A 16,026-nucleotide genomic window follows, 5' to 3' on the forward strand; every position below is an offset into this window, starting at 1 on the left:
CAACTAGAAAAACTCTCGCCTCGGTGTCTGTTATGAATGCCTCATTGACCCAAACGCCTGAATCAGACAACCAAAACACGAATACTAAAACAAAAACACTAACAGAACATCCTTACAAACTCAAACTGGGAAAACTAAACAAAGATACAATCTCGACAGGGAAACGCAACATAACCCCCGACACAAACACGGGGTTTGAGTACACAGACAGGGATTGATGACAATCACAAACACCTGGGTCACACAAGGGAAGGAGAGCCAAAATGGACACAGCAGGTGAAACTCAAACAATCAGACAGGACACTCGAGGAGAAAAAAAAACATCCCACCAGCAAACTCCAACAAAACACGAAACAGTGTAACGTTCAAATGGAACGGACTCAATGAAGGGTTAATTTAAGGTTGCATGGCATGCAAGGTTGGGCCAGAAGGTGTCAGTCTAAACAAAAGTCTTTTGGTGTGCACTTAAAAGCGCGTGAGACTTTGAAATTTCCCCATAATAAACTATATATATATATATATTAGCTTAAATTAGATCCCATCAGTGGCCATTTCATGAGTTAGCAACAATCAAATCTTTAGGTGTATTTACTAATAAATGCAACTTTATTCAACATGTCACATCCATTTTCTAGCATACATTGTTGATTATTCATTGGTTATTGTGTGAGTATTCAGTCATTTAGTAGCGGGATGAATAAGACAATGTCATCGTCAACCATCTTTTTTGAAGCCTTTCAATTGTTCTTACCGTCTAGCATTTGAATAAACGCATCAAAGCACCTTGTCATCCATTTACATCCTTTGAGACGGTTCAGGGAAGAAGAGAGCAAAGTTTAAAACATTGAGCTGCTTACGTCTGCCAGTAGTCTGCTCGGAAAACTAATTCAGTTATTCATTAATTGCTATTTCTTCAGGGAACGTGTCAGTGTTGAATTGACTGCCCCTGTGATTCAAAATGACAAAAACAAGTATTAAAGTACAACAACTCTGCCATATACTACCTGCCCTGCAACTCGGGCTCAATTCCTACATAGCTTAAAGTGCATTTAAGTTGTTCATCTCGGTTTTGTTCCTTTAACATTTGAGACATTTGGGAACGTTTTTGTCCGTTGGAAAGGGTGGATTGGTCGTACGTCAATTTTCTGCGTGATGATCTTTTGCAGGAAAGCAGCTTTGCATAGGCCTTTCTAAAGTCCCTGTTCAAGGCGGGGTAGAGGATGGGGTTCAGAGCAGAATTAAAATAGCCCAACCACAGGAGGACCGAGTGAAGTGTAGTCGGAGGATTCATCTGTTCCTCGATTCCCGTTCGGGTGAAGAAGGTGAAATAGGGGAACCAACAGATGATAAAAGCCCCCAGCACGGCAGCCAGACTCAGGGTAGCTTTGCGTTCTTTTGCTGTGGCCGCGGAAGATGCCAGTCGGGCAAAAGATGGCGTGGCGGCGCGGATTCGTTGCACCTGTGCAAGGAATAACAATTTTATTATTCTATTTTGGCTGAACTATATATACAGACACACGTATATAAAAATAACCTCACATTTTGTGTCATGTAGGCTACAATATTAACATTTTTTTTTTTTTTTTTTTACCATGAATTATTTTACAATTTCTTTATAGTGGCTAAATAAAACATAAGCGTTGATTTTATCTATTTATTTTTTAGTGATTATTTTTGGTCAATTACATACACAAAATGAGCTCACATTTTGGGTCAAGTAGGCTACAATAAATAGTATTAACATATCACTCTTCTTTTTTGACCACAAATTATATGGTAAATATATAAAATGTTAAAAACAACAAGTGTTGATTTTATTGATTGATTTAAAATGTCACAATAGTTGACCTATGCCCTTCTTATTGACAATGATAGATGTCCAATTCATTTCAAGTGGCCACAATGGCACAAAACTTGCAAAAATGTATCAATCCAAATCATCCCAAGAATGATTTTGATCCTACAAAAGAGTAATTAAAAGTGAATAAAACTGCTCTGCTCACCTGTTGGCGTGCCACTCTGAAGATGCACAGGTACATGGCACACATGACGAGGAGAGGAAGGTAAAAAGAGCACGACACGTACAAGATAATGTAGTTGTTATTCCACTCAAACTGGCAGTAGCGTCCCTCCCGGTGCTCCTGGCCCACGTCCCAATCCGAGTGCTGGACCCTGTAGTCCGCCGTGTTCCAGCCCAGGTGGATGGGTACGAACGACACGGCCAGCGAGACGCTCCAGATGGCCGCCACGGCCGAGGCCGCCCTCGGGGCGGTCACCCTGGACGGGTAACGGAGGGGCGCAGAGATGGCCAGGTAGCGGTCCACGCTGATGGCCAACAGGCTGAGGATGGAGGCGGCGCACAGCATGACGTCCGAGGAGACGTAGATGTTGCAGGCGGTGCCCCCCAGGGGCCACTTCCAGCGGCGTAACTCCAGAGTGGCGGAAAGGGGCAGAACCAGCAGGCCCAGCAGCAGATCCGTCACCGCCAGCGACACCACGAAGCAGTTGGCCGTGCGTCGTAGTCGGCGGCTGAGGCCCACGGCCAGGCAGACCAGCGCGTTGCCGCCCACGGTCAGGACGATGAAGGTGAGCAGGATCAGCCATTGGAGAGCCGTGAAGATCGTCATGCTCTCCTGCAAAGAATCACTCAAACAAAGTCGCTCCCGTTTGGCTATGGGAGGTTGACAGGTTACAAAATGGAAAACACTTCACAGGCACGGGCATTTTTTATACTAAAGAGGTCAAAAAGTTCCAAAAAAACAATATATTGATCGATATATCGTCAGGGTGCACCCAAAAGAACGCGAAAACTGGCTCAGGGCAAACGCGAAAGAAACTATTTCAGATATTTTCACAAAAAAAAAAAGGTTGATGCACCTCAACACTTTTTGGAAAATAAATTTGAAGTAACCTGCTTTGTATTCGCCTCCCAACCCAAGTTTGGGCATGTGGCCAACACATTTTTCTCAAGTTATACCTTTACTAGACGCTAAAATAAATGATTAAAGTCTGTTTCAAAGGGTCAAAAAGACTCCGCTTGATATGTTGACCTTTTGGTCCAAGTGGAATTAACGTGAGTAGGAAAGAATGACTCATTTGACTCACTTCCTCTACCAGCTGGACATAAGCGAGTACTGCTGCTCATTGGACAGAAAATGTCCATAAAACTATTCATAATAATAATAATAATAATATAATAATAAAATGGACCCCAATATCAAACAAACATTTTTTTTTTTTTTAGTCATAGACGCCCATTTCATTCAAACTGCAAGTATTAAAGTGAAGGCTTATCTTTTATGTTTTGTTTAATATTAAAAATAGTTTATACATTAAATTAGAATGTATTTTTTTAATTTGAGCATTTTACAAATTCATTTTATCTGAAACAATAAAGACAAATGAAAACATTCACTGCTTTCCATGAAAAACAAAAACTAAGAAAGGCATTGACTAAAATGCAATGATGGCAAATGTTGCCATCATTCATCCATCTAATTTAGATACAATATGTGGGCAAGCCAAATATTGGGATTACCGTAGTTCCAATTAAACTTATTTTATGTAAAATGGTGATGACACTTGATTAAAAGTTATTAATATTGTTGTCGCCGGCAATAACAAGAATAATTAAAAGGAGTCTCTAAGCTGTGTTGACTGTCAATCATCTTGCACGGCAGCAGTTGAGCGAGACGCTCGTGTTTGGGACTAACAAACGTCTTCCTGGAGAGGTTTGATGACTACTATTACGCTTCCAAAGCCTCTCTGGAGAGGATTGGAGGATGGAGGAGTGACGGCAAAGCCCAACTAGCCTCCATACTTGCATACTTTCTTGTCCCGAGGCAACACTGCCACTGAGCCTTTGTGTCAAAATCACTCATTAGTTGCATTTGCAAACAGAGCAGACCCAAAAAAGAGGAAAAATGGCTATTTGTAAGCGTTTTGGTATACAAAGTAGAAAAAAAAGTTAAACTAGAGCATATAACGGTGACACGCAAGCATACAGTGTAAAAAAATACACAGAAATCTCAGCTTTTCTGTATCTGAATTTTCACAAATGATGTTAACCCAAAATTTGTATTTCAAATAGTTTTTTTGGGGACAACTATACTGTTTTGTAGCACGGTATGAAAAAAATGCATGCTCTTACCAAATAGGTTTATAACAAAAAATCTAAAAGCCCAGAATGAAAATATTAAGAACATCTAATCATGATTTGTATTGTTTTTTGGATTTGGTAAGGGAGTTTTGTTATTTACACTGAACCTTTATTAATTATAGTACGCTTGGTGAACTGGGCTCCAGCACCCCCTACAAACCTTAGGATAAGTGGTACGTGAATGAATGTTTTGGTAAACATTATATACATTTATATTTAGTAATTTCCTCTTTTTTGTGGGCCTTACACATGCACACTAATAAATGAAAGTCATTAATATTATAAGCTAATCTAAGTACAAAATCAATTTCAGGTAAAAGAGAGGCGTAAAATAGTTTTTTTTTATGAGTAATAATTTAGTCCATGAAAAAGGGCAAGAAAAAATCCCAAAAATCTGGACCCCATAAAGAGCCTCAGCATCCACATATGTGGACTTTGCATTTTAGGAAAATATTTGCCCCTCCCAGTCCAAAGGGATTGGACGCCTAGCGCCGTCAATGGTAGCAAATGAAGCATTAAAACTTCTAAACCTGCCTGAGTTTACCCGGCAACCACTTGATTAGAACCCTGCAGAGCTTTTTGCCTTTATTCTTCGACTTCTTCAGAGTTTTCTTGAGCAAAGCTACGCTCAATTGTGGAATATTTTTCCCATTTTGTCCTCCAGGTGAGTGTCCATTAAAAACCTCCAAGAAGATTCTCTCCTGTTGTCTGAAGTCATACTCCACACTAAATATATTAAAACATACCATCACCACAACCATCTTAAAAAAGGGAGGGGTTACCGTCAAGAGAAGGCAAACCTGTAGATGACGCAAGCAGTCTTTTGGCAGGTGGAACAGTTTTTCACGTCTTGTCCTGTTTTGGAGCATTGTTCACTGTGGAAAACAAACAAAGATTTCAGGGGAAATTTTCATGCTTTTAAGTAGCGTATCGGCAATTATGGTAGACGTAAAAAGCAGCAGAGTGGTCCAAAATGACCGCAGACTTTCACAACCTATTATGACTCCGACTTGGATGAGAATGATTGACAGAGACATATTGCTGGAAGCCCTTTTTAAGCTGCAGTACATTGTGTCTCTCATTAAATAATTAACAAACATTCAGGAAAAAAAAGAAAAACAACTATGTGATATAATTATGTTCAAAAATCAGGCGTTTCCATAATGAAAATGGGAATTTTTGTACTGTACTTTTCCGATTAAAGCACGATTTCTCTTAACCCTATAGTACACGTGTCAAAGTGGCGGCCCGGGGGCCAAATCTGGCCCGCCGCATCATTTTGTGTGGCCCGGGAAAGTAAATCATGAGTACCGAATTTCTGTTTTAGGACCAAATTCAAATGAAGTGTATAGATGTATATTACATTTCCTGATTTTTCCCCTTTTAAATCAATAATTGTCATTTTTTCAATCAATTTTTTCTGTTTTTAGTTCAAAAATCATTTTGTAAAATCTAAAAATGTATTTAAAAAAGCTAAAATAAACATTGTTTTAGATCTATAAAAACTGAATATTCAGGGCTTTTAATCCAGTTCTTTTAATCCATTTATAAAAAAAAATATCTAAATATTATATTTAAAATGGTCCGGCCCACATGAAACCAACCCAAGTCTGACACCCCTGCTATAGTATGTAAAGTGTGATTCCTTGGAATGTCCAATCAATTTTGAGTGGGAGTGGCCAATAAATGAATGTTAATTGGGTATTAACATCTTGTGTTAGGTAGTAATATTGTGGCCTACATAAAAAAATGATGTCGTATGTGTAGGCAAAGGATTAAATCTTTTAAATGACCAAAAACAGCCACTTTATAATGGGCTAATACGTTGTTTTTTTTCTGCAAAATAATCACATGAAAGCTAACATTTATAAACCATGTAGTGTATGTTTTCTTATTTTATTTTGCATAAACTCGTTTTAAAATTCCATGTAAATCTGATTGCAATGGTGAAGAGAGTGAATTGAATATATCTTTTTGTCACAGAAAAGATTTGAGACTGGACAAATATGTCAGCAGGCATTTGAATAATGAGCCTCTTTAAAATTCGCCCGGTGCGGATGATGACTCACAAGTGTCTGGAGGGGACATTTTCAAAATATTGGCGAGCTCCAGAGAGTATAATCTAGCAGTCCTGTATAAAACACTTCATCTAAATGTGATATTATGTCGGAAATGGACTGCTGCGGCTTTATTCCGGGTGGAATAGTTGAAGCGGAATAGCCATTTGAGAGCATTTCTTACCCATTGGCGGAAGTGCGGCTGGCCTCCAGGTCATGGATGATGTTCAGAAGAGTAGCGATCCTGTCCTTGTTGGCCGCCAGACTGGCCTCCACGCTTTGAAGCTTACGCCGTATTGCGGCGGCGGATTTACGGCACCGAGGGGAAGGAGGAAGAAAGGGGGCCGCTTCGGTCGCGCTGGGACCCGCCGCCACGAAGTCGGCCGAGTGGCGCTTCGGGGCGACTCCGGCGTCCCCCGTGACGACGGCCCCGTCCTCACCGGAACGGAGGTTTCGGAGGGATGCGGAATAGCAATTTTTGCAAATTGCCCTTGCAATGAAACACAACTTCGGCGAATGGCGATGCGCGTCTTTTCTCCTGGCGACGACATAGGTTGTCGTATCATTTGCCGGCGTCTGTTTATCTGCATTCGCCGCGCTTCCTTGGTAACGAGCACCCGTTTGTTGTTTTTCGTTCATGCGAGCCCGCGGACAAGAGTCGTTTGACTTAATTGGGCGAGCGCTATTTTGAGAGGCTTCGTTTTCTGATCTGGGTGAACACGGATTTAGCTCAACCCCGATCAGATCGTCACTCATTTGCTTTTCATTAGCAGACATTCCCTGATTAACTTTGACAGTTGTGTTCAGTAGGCTTTGTTTTTCATTTGACTGGCGGCTGCTTCTGTTATGATCTTCAGACGGGCCAACCGGTGCGGTTTTCCTTTGCGATTGGTCGGTCTGATTCGGAACAGAACCCCGGAGAGACTCTTGGTGAGTGGTATCTGAGCCAGGATCAGTTTTTGGAGCACGGCAAGAAACGGGGAATGTGCCACGATGAATGGAGTCGTTGCTTGGTTTCAGGATAGAACAAGATGACACGCTAGGGTTCTTTTTGTCTTCTTTTAGTGTAGATGAAGGGTTATTATTTGAAGAGTTCCTCTGGGCGGTGTTTCCGTTCAAAGCGTAATTAGCAGGCGTGGAGACGGGAGCTGACATCCAGCGTTTAGAGTCAAGCATCACACTAGTAGATGGCTTTAGGGAAGCTATTTTTCCACACGGTGCTAATGCCGAGTTGGAGGACGCCATTGATTTAGGATCACGCTCGTCTTTGGCGTTCTCGTTTCCTTTTAAATGTAGAGTTCGCATGACCGAGCTCGTTCCGACGACAGCACCGCACGAGCTTGATTTTTCGTACGTTACGTTAACTGAATGGAAGGGGCCCACTTGGGTTTTGGCTTTCACGTGCTCCGATAATCTGATGGGACATTTCGGCGATTGGCGCCAGGCGTCCTTTGTTTTCGCTCCCCCGAGAGTGGAATTTTGGAGAAGAATTTTCTTCGTCGGCGTACTTTCCGTTGACATGAGCGCCGTTTTGTACATTTGGACGATTTCCGGCATGGCGTCTGATGCGTGTCCTTTGGATGTTGAATAAAAATGAGCCGGAGCGTTTTCTAAGGTGGCGTGCACGGACACGCACACTTTTTGCAGATAGTTGGAATGGATTTGCGTACGCGGGTAGTTTGACTTTGTCGCCGTGGCCATCAGAGGAGTCGCGGGATGACTCGCCGTTTGAAGGATTTTGACCTTTGTTACATTTTCAGAGGCTTCGTCGGAAAAAGCTCCTTTTACGGAATGCACCGGACAGGCAGGGTGTCGTGTTATTCCAAGCGGTAGTGCTTCTGGAGGGCTTGGCTCTTTTTCGCCGTGAGGGGGATTGTCAGGGTTTCCGTGCTTGCTTGCTTGGATGAGGGTCTCATCATCCGGCAACGGCAGATGTTTGTTCGAGTCCAACCGTTCGTGGGCTGAACAGAGTAGCGCTTCTCTTCTATTTGCTAAAATCTCAACAGCCGCTTTTCGTCGGCCTCCGCACTGGTTGCATATTTGTTGTCTGGGATGGGCCAACTGCATCTTTTCTCTGGACTCCTCCACGTCATGGCTGGCCAGTCTTCTTCGGTCAACTGGGCTGGATTCGTTATTGTCAAAACTGATGCCACCCATTGCCTCCGAATCGACGACGCTACCGTTGGCGTAGCGGAAAGTGCTTCTCGCCAAACGAGGCTGGCTTGACTTGATTGTTGTGGGCGCCTCTTTCAAAGATTTTTGGAAAGTCACTTCCTTTTTATTCTTGGAGTCCCAACCTTTTGCTCCGTCGAGCAAAAGTATCTCTTGGCACTCATTGCTCATGTGGGCTCTCTGGCCCGATGGCGTGCCGAGTTTATACGTGAGTCGCTCGCAGCGCTCAGAAGGTGTCCTCCTTATCCCTGGGGACGTTTGCACGGCAACGCCGCCGCCGCCGTCGTCTCCCGTCGTTTTCCATCCACGCGATCCAACCAATGCCGGGACGCCGAAAACCGGGACCGGTGTAGGAAACTCGGCCGCACGTCTCCCCATCTTCTGACGGATTGCTTCCAACGTCAGACAATTCGAGAAATCAGATCTGCCGCGTCTGAAAACGAAGGAAGAAGAAGCGTGTTATTCTGAAGAAGTGACTGTGGGAAATTAAGTATTTATGAAGAAAATCATCCAAAAATTGGTTCAAATCCCCAAAACATGACACCCATTTTCTGCAGTGAAACAGAAATTTGGCTGTAAATGATACGGCGTAAACAAAATGTCTAATTGCAGGCGTCGATGTAGATGTGGTGACTTTTTTTCCTAAAGCAAATCTGACAGGGCTCCTCTCAGCCACACCGCCAACATGTCAAAACTGCAGAAAGAACACCGAGTGACTTATCCCTGTAGGGCAGGGGTCTCAAACTTGCGGCCCGCGGGCCAACTGCGGCCCTCGGGACGATAATTTGCGGCCCCCGTCTTAATATGAAAGATCGATTTTTTTTTTTTTAATTTTTTTTTTTTTTTTTTTTTTTTTTTTTATTATTATTTTTTTTTTACCCCTTTCCCCATGATGGCGCCATTTAAGTGGCAGCCAGTGGCAGTAGCTCTGTCCACTCATGTTTTTCTTGTTTTACAGCATGTTTTACATGAAAAATTAGAGGGAACATTGACATGCACCTGCTTGTGGCAGGTGTGATACTGGTGTGCCGATAGCGAGCAATGATGATGTCGTGACCGGATGATTCGCCTAAAGACGTTTCGCCGACGGACGTTTGACAGACGGACAGGTCGTACTAGTATTTGTTAGTTTAATGATTAAATACAAATACTAGTATTTGTATTTAATCATTAAACGCTGTTTTCAGCTGGATTTGACCGAATTTGAGAGCATTTTGAGCCGTTTGGCGAATGGACGTCTATAGACGTTTTTTTGCCTCCATCGCGATATCATCCAGTATTTGTATTTAATCATTAAATGCTGTTTTAGGATGGATTTGACCCGATTGCTGTCATTTTACGGCTCGGTTCTGCTACATCTGCCTGCCCAAGAGTGCTTATTCCCGGACTGCCATTGATGGTAGACGAACATTGATTTTTACAATAATTTGGACAACACCGGCGGCGGGCCGGATTAAAAATCCTAACGGGCCGTATATGGCCCGCGGGCCGAGGTTGAAAAACTTGTACACACACGATCCGGCGGGGCGAGCGTTCGAATCCCGTTTCGGCGAAACCTCCGTTCGGCCGAATGAACGTTCGGTGGAACGTCCATTCGGCGACCTGCCCGTCTGTCAAACGTCCGTCGGCGAAACGTCTTTAGGCGAATCATCCGAGTACCGATGATGTCGCTCACACTGGTACTCAGTGCCCTCAGGGAGGTTGTCTTTCTGCTCAGACCAACAAAAAATTTGAGGGAACTTTGGTTCGGAGCTGAATGAACCAATCACGGTGAGGTATACGGCTCTGGAGGGCGGGACATCGGCCGGGCTGTCCAGTGCCTCGCTCACTCACTCATTCATTCCTCCAATCAGCTGGGCGGAGGAGAAGCCGTGAGGCCGATCACTCCGCTCGGCGCGCACACTCCTCCGCTGCTCTCAGCATAGAACTGAATGAGGCGCTATGATCCGTGATCCAGCCTGTGTCAGTGTCTGTAGCCATCTCCGCGATTGAAACGGAGAGCGAAAGTGCACATGCGCCACAAACCCGCGCGACTGAATGTGAAAGATCAACCCGAGACTCATTCCAAGTGGAAAAAGATATTACAGAGCCCCAGAGATGTCTCTTTCAAAGCCTGCCGTGAAGAGAAAGGTCGGTGATGAGCACAGACAGTTTCAAGAAAAGTGGGGAGTGCAATATTTCTTTGTTGAACACAGGGGCACCCCGACGTGTCTCATTTACACTGAAAAAGTTGCGGTGCACAAGGAATACAATTTGAAACGTAATTGTACTACGAGACATGCTGAGGAGTACGAAAAATACCATGGAGATGAGAGAGCCAACCAGGTTGCCAGTCTTAAAACACGTCTTCTGAGGCAACAGGATCTCTTCAAGAAGGCTACCAAAGACAGTAATGCAGCAGTCAAAGCTAGCTACGCCGTTTGTGAGTTGATTGATCCTGTGCTAAGTGATCCCAAATGGCTCATGGACTTGGCTTTTCTTGTTGATATCACACATGAGCTTAATGTACTGAACAAGAAGCTACAAGGCCAGGGGCAACTTGTCAGTGCTGCCTATGACAACGTGAGAGCATTCTGCACTAAACTTGTGTTATGAAAGCCCAGCTCTCTCAGACAAACCTTTGCCATTTCCCAGCATGCAAGGCTCTCGTGGATGCAGGCACACCATTCAGTGGTGAGAAGTATGTTGAGGCCATTTCGAAGCTACAGGAGGAATTTGATCACAGATTTGCAGACTTCAAGACACACAAAGCCACATTTCAAATTTTTGCGGACCCCTTCTCCTTTGATGTGCAAGATGCCCCTCCTGAGCTTCAAATGGAGCTCATTGACCTGCAGTGCAACTCTGCACTCAAAGCCAAGTTCAGGGAGGTGAGTGGAGAAGCAGACAAGCTTGGGCAATTTTTGAGAGAGTTGACCCCCAGCTTCCCTGAACTTTCCCGAAGGTTCAAGCGGACCATGTGCCTTTTTGGGAGCACATACTTGTGTGAGAAGCTCTTCTCCACCTTGAACTTCAATAAGTCCAAGTACAGGTCCAGACTTATTGATGAGCATCTTCAAGCTCTACTGAGGGTCTCCACTGCTTCCTCCCTCAAGCCAAATGTGACTATGTGAGAAGAAGCGCTGCCAGGTCTCTAGCAGCAAGGAGTAGGCAAGAGAAGCCGTTTTCAGAATATTTCATGTTCAATGTTCCATTCAAGTTCAGAAAGTTAAAGGTTAAAGAGCTGTTAATACAGACATTTGAAACGGAATAAAAATAATTCATTTTCTCTACTTAGCCAGCCAGTATATATCTACTGTATGCTAATTAGTATTATTTGGTTTTGTATTACTGATTGATTTATTTTTTATTCATCTTTAAGTTAATTTATTTAATTCATTATTTTTTGTTAAAAAATAAAGATATTTGATAACGTTGGAATGTTTTATCAGTGCTTTTCTTGTGGAAATCCGGATGCGGCCCAGTCTCACCCAGACTCGGCCTCTAGCGGCCCCCAGGTAAATTGAGTTCGAGACCCCTGCTGTAGGGTCTAATAAGTTGGGTGGCCGCTACATGAACTTATCAAATGTCATGTATGTGTTTACACTTGATAACTATCCAACAATAAATGTAGCTGAACTCTAGCTATAATTTGCACATGTAAATAAATGCAAGCGGGTATCATTTTCTGAAATAACACAAAAAAGTCAATAAATGAGGACTTTTGTCCCATACCTGCATGATGTCCATATGTAAGGAAGTCATTCGCTCTTCATCTTTGGTGTCAAACAGCTTGACACATCTCACAATTCGGTTAACGTTCATCCACTACTACTACCTGAGAACAGTTTTCAAACATTTCAACATTTGCGTATTTAAAATCCGCCGGCTTTGTGCTACATTGGCTCAATTGTCTTGATGTCACGGACAAATTCCTGTCCTCTCCACGTTTCTTTCTTTCTTCCACTATCTCCATCAAATTTCCATAAAGGTCCTCTCCCTTTCCAGCATTCTGATCTACAGCTGGGTGGAGATTGGGAAGAGGAGAGAGAAAGAGAGAAAGAGAGAGAGAGAGAGAGAGAGGAGGGAGAAGGAAGGGACTTGCATGGGACCATATTTAACCCTTTACAGGGCAAGTTACTATTTGTATATATGTGCTTATATATATGTGTGTATGTATGTATATATTTGTGTATGTACACGAATGTGTATATGTATATATATATATATATATATATATATATATATATATATATATATATATATATATATATATATATTTCAGCAACACGCTTATTTATTTATATATTTATTCATGTATTTATTTATTAACTTACTTATTACCTATCTATTTATGTCTAAAATGCCTTTCCTATTTCTGCATCCTCACCCTCTTGCTACTGTGACAACGAAATTTCCCGAATAAGGGATGAATAAAGTTATCCAATCCAATCCATTAAAAAAAGTGGACATCACATTTTGGGTCATTTTGGCAAAAATATTAAAATGAGTATTATGGTGGCTAAAAAGTGACCACTACTAAGATCAAACTATTTAGAAAGTAGTAGTACAGTAATCCCTCGAATATCGCGGTTAATGTAAACCAGACATGGCCGCAATAAATGAAAAAACGCAAAGTAGGATCAACCCCATTATTATTACCACAGTATTGTATACCCCTTTTACTTTGAGTTGCAAGATAAGCAAATCGCAATGGTGATTTACGCTGGTTTAATCAGAGGAACATTGCATTTTAGACACAAAAGACCAACATATCTAACAAAGTACACATTGAAGTTAGCAATGATTATGCATACTCTACAACCCAGTGGGGGCACAAATTGATCCATTTACAAAAATCCTGGAACCTTCAAGCAAAACTGTATTCAAATCATCATTTTTTCTTTATCTGAGGAGAAATAAAAACATGAAGGAGTTCTCGTATCCTAAAAAAATGGCTCACATCTCATAATAAAAAACGTATTTGACCAGTAAGTGTCAGCATTGTTCAACTGATAAACTCTGGGAAGAGTAGCTTGGGGAAAATACAGGATGGGAATGTTCTCCCATCCCCATGCAGATGGCGTCCATGAGACACACAATGTTTTGAGACCCCCACAAAGACAATAATTATCATGAAAGCCCATTGTTGAAATGGAAGTGAGGATTAGCTTCCCATGTTATTTGTATACGGACCCACCAGCATCGATTGACACTTTCACAATCTGCATTGAAAATGGATTATTTCAACTCATTGGCCTATTTTCACCTACGCATGGATATAATTGACCATCCAGTACATTTCAAATATTTGGTTGCCTTACATTATGTAAATATCACTGTAAATAAATGTGCTTTATTGTAATTATAAGCTTTATTTTAAGACTTCATGCAATATTACCAGTTTTTTTTGTATAGGTAATCAAACTGCTTCACCCTTTATAGGGCAAATGACTCTTTTTGTTCAATAAACAAACTACTACTCAAAATATTAGGTATAAATGCGGCCTATATCTCTTTGAAAGACTCCAAACTCACATCAATGTTGGCGATATTTAAGAAAAACTTTATTTGTGACTTATTAACAAAACACATTGCAAGTTTGCTGAACTCATTAGAACCACTATTATATCACCTTAACAATAAGTAGGTGTACAAAATAAGTTTATGAACAGATTCGCACTGTCACAGTCGACTCGCATGTGCCACCCACTGTCACGCCCAGTGACTGACAAATATTCACTATACACAAGCAAAGAATACATCAACTTTATTATTATTTTTTTTTTAGGGGGACATTTTATCTATTTGAGATTTTTTTGGGTGGTCTTTTTCAGCCTTTTTGTTTTGATTCATCAAGGAATACTTAATGGAGGGTGTGCACATGAGCTCACAACAGTGTTTGTTTGATCATTTCAACAAGTTGAAGGGTCATTATGGAAGTCATTTTCTTACCAATGCAAATCATATGCAAAAAAAGGCATTTCAGAGCATAACACAATAGCATTATATTTACATATAGAAGATCCAATGCTATTTGAACAGGAATAAAAAACGTGATACTTCAGGTTTGCAGTACTGTCGTGTATGAGTATGTCGAGTCGGACGGGTTTGTGGTTTCCGATACACATTTCTCAGTGAAAAAAAAAGGTATAGGTAGGTATATATAGTATTTGTATAACGTCTGTTTCCTTTTCTTACAACATGCAAACACGGGGTGATCTGACAGTACGGAAATACACCTGGGCGGGGGAAGGAAACGCGAGCGTGAAGGCAGAAAGGACGTTTCCACAAAAGTAACGTCAACAGAGATGAGCCACTTCCAGTTGCTTAGCACTTAGCTCAAACTGCACGTTTTCTCCCACGCAAGGCCAAGATTCCTCAAGAACGGGCAAAATAAAGGCAATCTTTTTATACAGGTTTTATACACTAGCAAAAGAGCTGATAAAAATGAAATCAGACCGAGAAAAATTAAAAAAAAAAAACATTGACTCTAGGGTAAAATACCTGGGAGCTGTGGTTCCAGAATCATACCATTAAAAATGGGGAAATCGTCAAATTAACGGCAAACTACAGTAAAAAGAATGATATTGTATTAAATGATAGATTTACATCATATTTAGGTGTTGTTTTGCATACAATTTGACCTCACACCATTGCAGTGGCAGTCAAGCGTGCTGACGACTGAGCTAAATGCAATCTAATGTCATCTGCCAGACAGTACAAAACATACCAATAATAACATTTAATCACCATGGAATTTAATTAAAAAGAGTAAACTTTATGGACAGCACTAAAGTATTTTAAGGCTTTTCCATTTTTTTTCCAATGTTAAGATTCTGGCAACCTCAGCTCCAGCATTTTACCGCAAATCAATTTTTTTTCCCACAGTAATGAAGGAAATGATAAATACCAAACGAGTATCTTGCCTGTGAACTCCCCGCAATCGATTACACTGTAACTTGTTTGTTTACGGTTTCAAAATCTTTTCGGACGACTCCAAAAAAAAAAAGCCTCCCAACGTCAGACTCTTGAGATTTTGCTGTAAAACACAACGACGACTTCCCTCGCTAGCATCACACAAGTAAGATGTGAATGTTTGACACACACCGGCTAACAAAGTGTCTTCCGTTTATGAATATGCGACGACATGACACGACTGCACAGTCCATTTAAGGGGAATGAATGACTTTACAGTTGATCTTCCCAAAAAGTGGGAGGAAAAAGAGAGGAAAAAGCAGCGGGCAAGCGTGTCCTACAAGCGCTAAAGCGGTCGAAGCCATGATGGTGATGAGCTTGAAGAACATCTACTTAACATTCAAAGACAGAAGAAGAGGGATCAGGCTTGAACAAGCAATGTTCCTGCTCTATAGCCTCAGAATATATTCGAACCATTAAGAATGCCATTGACCCTCATACAAAAATTGCTAAGCCAACAAAGGAACTCGGCAGAATTATAACAGAATTCTATTCAGCAAAGGTTTTTTTTTTTAATGATATAGAATTTGTTCATGAATGGTGGTTGTGTTCAGTGTTTCCAATCCATTTGTGTCAATTGCACCAACTTTTCTGTTATTTGAATAATGTGACAAATGTTAATTTCACTTCAAACTTTATCGTTTAACTTCAATTGGGCAACCAATCCATTTTGAGCGGATG

At 41.6% G+C, this 16,026-nt stretch overlaps 2 protein-coding genes across 2 annotated transcripts; both read right to left on the reverse strand.

Moving 5' to 3' along the window:
* Window positions 1-583: 583 nt before the first annotated feature.
* Window positions 584-3,521, reverse strand: hrh2b (histamine receptor H2b). Its single transcript, XM_077593181.1, has 2 exons — window positions 2,004-3,521; window positions 584-1,459 (listed from the first exon to the last, which is right to left on the reverse strand). Exons 1-2 carry the CDS (start codon window positions 2,625-2,627, stop codon window positions 1,001-1,003), a joined length of 1,083 nt encoding a protein of 360 aa, XP_077449307.1. The 5' UTR covers window positions 2,628-3,521; the 3' UTR covers window positions 584-1,000.
* A 579-nt stretch (window positions 3,522-4,100) lies between these two features.
* LOC144068568 (uncharacterized) lies at window positions 4,101-7,185 on the reverse strand. The gene is made up of 3 exons (XM_077593182.1): window positions 6,401-7,185; window positions 4,960-5,034; window positions 4,101-4,885 (listed from the first exon to the last, which is right to left on the reverse strand). Exons 1-3 carry the CDS (start codon window positions 6,991-6,993, stop codon window positions 4,684-4,686), a joined length of 870 nt encoding a protein of 289 aa, XP_077449308.1. The 5' UTR covers window positions 6,994-7,185; the 3' UTR covers window positions 4,101-4,683.
* Between the last annotated feature and the right edge of the window lie 8,841 nt (window positions 7,186-16,026).

This window comes from Stigmatopora argus, chromosome 22, assembly GCF_051989625.1.
Source record: "Stigmatopora argus isolate UIUO_Sarg chromosome 22, RoL_Sarg_1.0, whole genome shotgun sequence".
Lineage (NCBI taxonomy): Eukaryota > Metazoa > Chordata > Actinopteri > Syngnathiformes > Syngnathidae > Stigmatopora > Stigmatopora argus.